Source organism: Morus notabilis, unplaced genomic scaffold (genome assembly GCF_000414095.1).
Source record: "Morus notabilis unplaced genomic scaffold, ASM41409v2 Scaffold184, whole genome shotgun sequence".
Taxonomy (NCBI): Eukaryota; Viridiplantae; Streptophyta; class Magnoliopsida; order Rosales; family Moraceae; genus Morus; species Morus notabilis.
In genome coordinates, this window is record NW_010387636.1 from 933,483 (window position 1) to 943,348 (window position 9,866).

The following is a 9,866-nucleotide window of genomic DNA, read 5'->3' on the forward strand; positions in this document are numbered from 1 at the left end:
CAAGAACTGCTGCGGTGGGGGGGGGGGGGGGGGGGGGGAGAAGAACAAGAACCAAATTAAGAATAAGAAAAAAAAAACTACTAAAAAATATGAAGGATATTTTTGTCAATCCCATAGTCAAAATCAACCTTTGAAGCTTGAATAATTGATTCATGACCCGAACTGGAACTAAGGGTGTGTTTGGTTGAGGAGGGAATGGAAAGGAATGGAAAGAAATTAATGTTCATTCTTATGTTTGGTTGGTTTTAGGAAAATGAATGACCCTTAAAAATGGAATGACTTTTTCATTAAATGGGTGAATCATCATTCCTTCCTCGTATGAGAGGAATGCTCATTCTAAGCTCTTTTAATTTTCTTTTCCATCATTACCCTTAAATATTATAATATTAATATTTATAATATAATTAATATATATAATGTAATTATATCTTATAACATATAATATAATATATTATCATTATATACTTATATTATAATATATCATATTTAATATTATAATAATATCTTATATTATGTATTATACATTGTAAGTATATTTATCATTAATATAATATACAATATAATCATCATATTGTAATTAATAATAATTATTATAATATAATAAAATATATTTGTGATATTGTAATAAATAATTATAATAATAATTGGGATAGTAGTATTTTTTATAAAATTAAATATAATAATTACATATTTTATAAATAATATTATTACATTATATTATGTTATGTTATATTATATTATATGATATAGATGTGATGTTTTCAATAATAATATGATAGTTATAATAAAAATTAAGATTTTATTATTTTAAATATATAATATTATAATTATAATTAGATATTATATTTTATAATATTATAATTAAGTATTTATATAATTACAATATAAATTTAATATAAATATTATATATTATGATTGTATTATAATAATAAATATTATGTAACTATAATAATAATTATATATATTATATCCTTATAATTATATATATAATATTAGTTATTAAAGGATTATATTAATATATATGATATTAGTCATATTAGCATGAAGAGTAATTTTGTCAACATGAAAATATTCATATCTTATTACATTGTATTTGTAAAAGTAGAATTAAATAAATAAATCGTCTTTTATTTCTATTCTATTCTATTACTATTTTCATTTTCATTCCCATTATCATTCCCCCCACTGTAATCAAACGCACCTTAAACAGCAAGCTACTGGACTGAAACGCAGAAAGAAAGGACTTTCTCCGCCCTCCTTTTCCTTTGACCCCATAAACACGCTGGTAGTGCTTGTTGCTACTAATTTTCAAACAGTAAATATTTGTAATATGGTTACATATTTTAACTTTAAAATGTAACTCTTTAGAAAACCAAAAACAGAATATGTAACCTTAGTCTTACATTTTTCTAATTTATATTAGACAAACCTTCTTCTCAGCCTTCCACACTAGAAATTAAAAACACAATCAAAATTGTAGACAAATATAGTGATAGTATGACCTATGTAGTCTAGTTTGTTAATAAACTAATATAAGATACGTATGATGGGGCGGTTTATTTTTTATTTTTCTTTTGGCTGCAATTTGTTTATCACTTAGTCACCTTGTTAAATTTATATATGTGGATATGTTTCACTTGACCTTTTCTGGTGAAGTTAGGCCGATGTATGAGATGTTTTTCTTCTCCAATTGAGAGCAGACGAGTGAATCCTAACTCTTCTGGTTGTCCAAATAATAATAGCTAACTCTACATGTGTACAATTACTGCTCAAAACGAATATTCGTGTCTCATGATTAGAGATTCAAATCACATTGTTTCATTTCTACCCTTACAAGTTACTATTTACATATATAAGAAATTCTGATTTGACTGGTTTAAAACTTCATATCATGGTTCAAATTTTAAGGTCAAAACTTGTGCATCCAAACACTGATTTGGAACGGGCTTATGGTTCAAAGTACATGAACTCATAATTTCAAATGGCCCTCTATGCATCCATACAATAATAATAATAATAATAATAATAATAATAATAATAAATAAAATAAAATCCACGGAAAAAGAAAAAGGAGAACTACATTTCAAGGGATGCACATAGTTTTTACCCATTAAATGATGAAAAATAACAATATGAGCAGTTGATAAAATCTGTAAAAATAACGGATATAATCGTTTTTAAGCAATTACCCAATTGTTGAAATATGAGAAGTGTGTAACAACACATGGGATGTATATTGTAGTCTTATTCTAAAGAAAAGACAGAGGTGAATTGCCTGGCCAAAATCTTAGAACACATCAGACTCAAACCCAGTGGCTAACTATGTGCCTTGGTACCTCAAGAATATTGAAAAAGTTAGGTGACCCAACACACTCTATTATGGCCAATTTAAGTAAATTGCTTATGAACCATATTTGCTTAAGCAGCCTCCACTGTCGGAAACAGTCACAAACTAGTCATTTCATGAGTTTCATTTGTCAAGAGATCCCATTTATGGAAACAAACCAAACAACACAAGCTTGATCAAAACCACTGTTTTTTATGGTGTCTCTAACAATTAACAAAGAGGAAGTGCGAAATAGGTTGATTGCCACGGGACAAGATAGCTAAAAATCAAGAACAGCGCCTCTGAAACGTCAGAGAGACGCCGAGTGTTGGAAAGAAGCTATAAACTAGCTAAGGAGCTATGGCTATATATGCTTGTTGACCATTTTGTTGGTGAAGTGATTGGGCCAATTAGAAATTTTTCTTTTTTGAAATCAATGACCAAGTATTACAATATTAATTAATCTCTTCGAACCTCTCTATTAATCACCTCCTTAATCTGTTGAGAAGGAAAAATTACGCAATTCTATACGTGATCTATGTATAATTAGCTATAGCCCCTATATTGTAGGCTGCAGCCTCAGTTGCATGCTTTCTACTGTACATAAGCCTGTTTGGGCAGTTCCACTAGAGCTTGAACCTCTTTTAACTAGCAGCACTACAATGTATTTTTATAATCTATGTCCTACTAATTAAGCACTTAGTGATCAGTATCTCATAGTCATGATCAGGACCATTAACACTAAGATAAGAATTTCTTTCCTTTTTTTTTTTTTTTTTTGACTCTTAGTTTCGTAACAACATAAACCAATGTTACACATTTTTCTTACAAAAAGGGAAAAAAAAAATATTATACCTTCGTAGCTTCTAAAATGTTATTTCATATAATAAATGTGATATTATGCTCGTTGTTTCTAATCCTTGTAAATGACTGAATATAAACCATAATTATGTTGACTTAAACAGATAACATAATAACACGCAGAACAAGGACCTTTATATTCATTGTCTTTATGTGTGCTGTCAAGGTCAAAATAACGTACTATCCACAGATCACAAGCCATTGGTGTGTACCACACCCTATAAGAAGAAACCCTAATTACTCCATGTCAGCACCAACATAGCAAAGACATATTCTGAGTTACACTACAACCAAGCTTTCCATCTTCCTCTTCCCAACACAGAAACGCCATTTTCCCCTGGCAGCTTTCTTTTTATCTCCTTCTTCCCTTTCGCTTCAAGTTCAAACCCTAGCCAGATCAAATAATCTCCTCATGAAAATGGACTATAAACCCGATCTCACATACGAAGGACATGATCATGATCATTACGGCCAGTACTTGGACAAGTATTATTCATGTGATGATCATCAAGATCAAGATCAAGATCAAGATCATGATCAAGAAGAAGATCAAGATCGTGATCACGATCAGAAGATGAAGCCAAAAACGGGACGTGGAAGCATACAGCAAAAGCTGATCGAGAACCAGACGAACCGACAAGTTACCTACTCCAAACGACGAAAAGGGATCCACAAGAAAGCTGAGGAGCTCGCTGTTCTCTGCGATGCCAAGGTCTCCCTCATCATGATCTCTCATAATCATACCAGAATGGACGAGTATGCCAGCCGGGATACCACGTAAGTATAATACTCTGTATTCTTCCATTATACACACACACACACATATAGATTTTGTATAAGAAAGATATTATAACGTATATGATCTTGTTATGATTAAAAACCAGGACTAAGGAGATGATTGACCTGTATCAGAGTACCAAAGGGATTGATTTGTGGGAGGCCCACTACGAGGTTGTCTACTGATAATTAATTTGATCTTGAGATCTTTCTTTTAAGGCTTTAGTAACTCTTGGGTTATTTTTAGCTTTTTTTAATTAATAAATAAAACAACTTTTTTAGTCATGATATGTTTACTTGTGCATTTTTTTATGTTTGTAGAAAATGAAACAAAAGCTACAGGAACATAAAGAGAAGAACTACAACTTGAGAAGAGAGATCAGGTAATAAATTAAACCCGCTGAATGATAAAAGATAGGGATTTTTTTATTTCTTTTTTTTTTTGTACTTTTAGGCTTCTTTTCCCTCATTTTTAAATATTTTACAGGCAAAGGATGGGTTATGATCTAAGTGGTCTGAGCTACCAGGAGCTATGCCAGCTTGAACACAGTATGTCTTCTGCTGTGGAAACTATACGTTTAAAAAAGGTTGGCCTTGATCATGTATTGTTAGTAGTTTCCTGCGTTTGTCACAATTTTTTTACTTGATGTTATTCGCTAGATTAACATTTGAAATTAGAGTTTGTTCAATCTGTGATCGGTTTCTCAGCAAATTAATCTCTGAAGTAAGTTTTTTCACTTATATATATGTGATTCTTTTAGTGGTGGGAATTACAAGCAAAATAACTTTAGACATGTACACACGAGTACTATTCTCTAACTCTTTAAGCACCTAAAAAGTTTGTTAAATAAATGAAGAGATTGATGAACAAAGATGGCTCAATTACTAAATATACGTTTTTGTTGCTCCGTAGTAAGTGATCCATAACTGAATTCTAGTGTCAGAATAAGTTCATTTTGGCATGCCCCGATCCTGGAATATGTTTGGAGGGCATATTTTTTGTTCAAGTTTTGTTTATTTTTTGGTCTTTGATTGTTCAAACTAGAAGTCCTGTGAATTCTTTTGTTGATAATTTCAGGAACACAAGATCACAACCCAGACTAACACTACCAAGAAAAGGGTAATTAGGGAGTTCTTAAATTACTATCCTAATTACTATCCCTCCAGGCTCATGACCTGGCTATGTTTTCAGTACTTAGTACTGATATCTTAATTTGATCACAGGTGAAGAGCTTGAAGGACATAAACCTAAGTCTCGTGCATGATTTTGTAAGTACTAATTAAGCTTGAACCTATTCAAATATTTATTTATTTTTGAATTTGGAGTTGGAAATTCGAACTCTACACAAAATGATAGAATCAACTGTGAAATTAACTTTCATAAGTTTTTAACATTTAGATTATGTAAAAATTATTAAACTATGACTAATTATTTTGGGTTATAAATTAGCAAGCGATGCGTACATGTGAGGATCCGTCATATGGGCTGGTGGAGGACAAAGTCGAAGAAGAGTGTGAATCTATGGCGGAATTGGCAAATGGGGCCTCTAACCTGTACACTTTCCGCCACGAGAATCGTCTGTTGGGGTATATGCCCATAAATCAAATAATATGTAAATATTTTTATTGATTGTTAATGAAATGATGAATTTTTTTAATATTATTTTGCATGCATGTGATGTTTTATAAATATAAAAAAAGTAACTTTAAATATTGTATATAAATATTATATGCAGAGGCTAATGTTTGAAGTAAAATAATCTAAACTTGTCCGTAATTATAAATTAAAGTTTGAATGTTTAATTTAAAATTACTAGCTCGGTTCATTACATTCTGAATGAAACAATCTTATCATAGATTGTTAATAATGAGATTATTAGAATGATAGCACTTTATGCAATATGATTACATAGGACCAGAACACGATTAATTATGTATCTCTAATAAATTTCGTTATTAAATAGAGCATTCAATATTAATCAATGATTGTCATATATGATTTTATCTTAATTTTGAGTAATTAATAGACTCCTATTTATGATATTATGTTCTTTGACATATTGAGTAATGACACATATGAATAGTGTCAAAGTCTTGATATATTGGGAGCATAGTAAAATAAATAGTCGGGAATATTAATTTATAAGATAAAATTCATTCCTTAGATGAACGGTTCCCATAAGTGTTGATTCGGGACTTGAATAATAAGAGCGCTCAATTTTATGATTGGATTATAAATATATTATTCATTAGAGGATTAATGGTACTTATGAAGAAAGATATAATTAAAGAGGTTAACGAAAAATTTTTAGGTTTAATTATGAACCGTTTATGGAAGATTAATTCGTATGTAGTGACTATATCAATGGACAATACAAATTCCATGAACATAATTATTTTATAATTTTAAGAGTGCAATTTTAAATTTATAATGGAGTAATTTAGAATTAATAATTTTAATATATTAATTAAGATGTTAATTAATTGTCAAAATTATTGAAGCTTAAAGTTGTAATGTCTATAAATCCTCTCAATGGCTCTATAAAATTAATGTGAATTATATATATCATATTAAATTATGATTATTAATTTAGAATTGAGAATTTTAAATACACATATTAATTAATTTAATTAATTAATTTTAAATTAATTTTAAATTATTTTAAATTAATATAAATGAATCTAATTATTTTTATAGAAAGAAAGAAATTTTTTTCACACTTTTATAATTCTCCACGTTTCTCATCAAGAGAAAAGTTTTTTTTATTATTTTTTGGCCAATGAGGTTTGGCCATAACACAAATAAAAAAAAAAATTTGGAGAGAGGGGAGAAAACGTGCAGCAGCACGTTTCCTCAAAAACAAAAAAAAAATATAAAAAATATAAAAAATATAAAAAATATAAGGGAGTGGGGGTTGCACGTTTCATCATCATGAGGAAAAGAAAAGTGTACCCGCACAGTTATTAGATGCAGGGAACAATTTTATATGAGAATTGTTTTTCGGGGACAGAGGAAAAAGTGAGAAGAGAAAGGCCATTAAGAGATATTACATGTTTTTGAAAAAAATGAGTGATAATTATAAGTGATTTTTTTAGTCATATATTTTATGTATTGAGAAATTTATTAGAACGTTTATTCATTTAAGTTTACATTGATCTAAAGATATATTGAGAAAGAGCCGTAGTGTTCTTAAAATTTAAAGTTTAAGACGGTATTAGAGGAGTTTAAGATTAGCATCTTAACCAAGTGACGATAAAATTCTTCTTATTCTCTATAATATTTTTGTAATTAAATTAACATGAAATAATGATCACATTAAATTTTAATTTATGTGATTCGATCGATATCACGCTTCCGCATAATTTTTTTTAAACAATCCAATTTGAGAAACCAACGTCATCACCACCAGCAGTATTGTTGTATGTCACGTGCGCTTTCCACTGGATCAGGAGGGTTCGGTTCTTACGATATGCATGTTCATGATCTTCGCCTTGCTTAGCAAGCACTGATAAAGCTAGCTGCAGTCTCATCACTGCTCTTCCTAAGTAGTTAATTAACTTAGATGCAAGATATTTATGTGTAGTAAAATTATTTTCTTAGTGTTGCATGCAGGCTTGGAGTTCCCCTAATACAGATGCAAATATCTATTATGTCGATGAGTACTGTTTGTTACCTTTGTTGATTGCTGACACTAAGTGATGTCCGATCTTCATGCATTTATATGATTTTATGCTTACTTTTATATGTTTCCTTGATGACAATTGTTTGGCCTCAAATTTCGGAAAAAATATTTCCAATATTTGCTTACTCAATGCATTGTATGGATTTTTCGTTTTGTTTTGTTTTTTTGTTTTTTTGTTTTTTTTTAGGGAACGCTTTGTATAAGTTATTAGTTACATCTTGGAAGAAATTCTTGAAATGATGAGTGTTCACAACAGGAACAGAATGAAACAAGCGCGAAAGACCAAACCAAAGAAAAATCCTATAGGAATTGAAATACCGCACTCAGATCGGTGAATCTATCAGGAGTGTTCACGGTGAAATTTCGTCAACAAAAATGTGCCGGATCACTCTCTGGTATCCCGTGGAGTTACCGGCTAGAAATTACTTGTATATTTAAAATTATGCTATGAAGTGTTTGTTATATTTTTAGAAGCATGAGAATACTGCTTGAATGAGAGGACACCCGAAATTTATAGTGGTTCACTCTGTTAATGAAGAGCTACATCCACTTGTGTATTGTATTTCCTTTGGGCTCTTTTTGGATTACATAAAATCAGCTCTCTATTCTTTGATTACATATGAAAAATAGGCAAAAATCCTCTCATCTTTCATTCGGGGCCTTGCCTCTTTTATAGCCTAGCGATTACTTCATGAGTGGTTTTTCATGGTAGGCTCATCCACTTGAGTGGCCTACTAGCCTATGAGCCCAGACCCATAGCATATCACCACCTTTTTCACTCTTCACTCATCCAATTTATCCCCTATTACAACATCCCCTTTAATCATCCACCGTCCATTAAAGGGTGGTTTATGGGCTTGTAATTAATGCCTGCATTACTGACATTTTTCAAACCCAGACGTAACTCATTTGTCCACTCAAGGGCCTATCTGGAGATTGTAACACCCTGAAGAATTAATTAAGGTTAATTAAGGTAATTGAGATTATTAGTGTGCCTAATCTGGATTATTAATGGAGTATTAATTAATAAATTTTTCTGACACATGTGAGTTTAAATAGTTCCAAGGTATTTAAATTATTCTCAGTAATTTATTTTAACCCAGAAGTGTGTATGGGCGCATTTCTGGACTGTTGTTTTAAAATATTGTACACATGTCCTTTTCTTTTCTTTTTCATTTTTCCTTTCCTTTTTCCTTTTCCTTTCTTTTTTCCCTTTCTTTCCCGTGCGTTTCTCTCCCTCACACTCTCTCTCACTCTCCCGTGCTCTCTCTCACTCTCTCTCTCTCTCTCTCATTTTTGTCCCAAATCAAACAGATCTTGAACCAAGAAAAGATTTAAAGAAGTTTTCAACGTCAAGAGAAGGATTCGAGGTAAGATTACTGAAAGAACCTCTCTTGAACCTCAAGTTTTTGAATTTCAAAACTTATTTTTGGTTCAAACCGGATTTTGATGGTTTTTGAGTAAAACTAGGGTAAAAATTGGAGATCATGGGTTCTTTGAACTTGTTTTAGGACCTAGAACCCAGATCTAGTGGTTTTCCTTTGAAATATCTCGATTTGGGACTAGATTTGCAGGTTTTGGATTTATTTCCGCGAGCTTCTCTCGCGCAGCTGATTCCATCGGTCGACCTGTGTGGTCGACCGGATCACATGGAAACCGGTCGACCTGTGCGGTCGACCGGATTGTAGGCTGACCGGTTGACCGGTCCGGTCGATCGGTGTGCACACTACTGGTCGACCGGTAGTGTTGCACTGCTCTGTCACCGGTCGATCGATTGACACGGGGTTTGACCCTATTTGGCCTGAAATTGCTGTTTTGACCCCTGTTTTCGGGGAGAACCCAAATTAGCTTCATTTGGGGACTTGAGATAAATGGATTAGCATTGTTAATCCTTGATTTGAGATTTGAAAACCCTTGGAATGATATTTTGAAACATGAAAATGGATTAGGGCACACTAATTGAAAATCTTGGGACATAATTGAGATTTGGATCGCTTTAGGAATGAGAATTGACCTTAAAGTGTTGTCTTGCATCAGTGATCGCTGAGGATTCAGACTGAAGGAGCTTGAGGAAGCGGAAGCCAGAAAAGGTAACGCTAGTCCCAGGTTTGATAATGCGAGGTAGGATTTCTATCCCTCTTCCTTGTGAGCCTGTTTTCAAAAAGGATTTCGGCCTTGAAAATGTTTTAAAGAAAGGGATTGGTTTGCAAAAGAAAACG

At 31.7% G+C, this 9,866-nt stretch overlaps 1 protein-coding gene across 1 annotated transcript in view; it reads left to right on the top strand.

Moving 5' to 3' along the window:
- The first annotated feature begins 3,629 nt into the window (after window positions 1–3,629).
- LOC21409437 (agamous-like MADS-box protein AGL30) overlaps window positions 3,630–9,866 on the top strand; it is an 8,928-nt gene continuing 2,691 nt past the window's right edge. Inside the window, exons 1-7 of the mRNA XM_024177137.1 lie at window positions 3,630–3,964; window positions 4,072–4,138; window positions 4,286–4,347; window positions 4,452–4,551; window positions 5,043–5,084; window positions 5,189–5,233; window positions 5,415–5,551. Coding sequence (XP_024032905.1) covers window positions 3,762–3,964; window positions 4,072–4,138; window positions 4,286–4,347; window positions 4,452–4,551; window positions 5,043–5,084; window positions 5,189–5,233; window positions 5,415–5,551 — 656 coding nt within the window. The 5' untranslated portion in view covers window positions 3,630–3,761. The remainder of the gene's footprint in view (window positions 3,965–4,071; window positions 4,139–4,285; window positions 4,348–4,451; window positions 4,552–5,042; window positions 5,085–5,188; window positions 5,234–5,414; window positions 5,552–9,866) is intronic.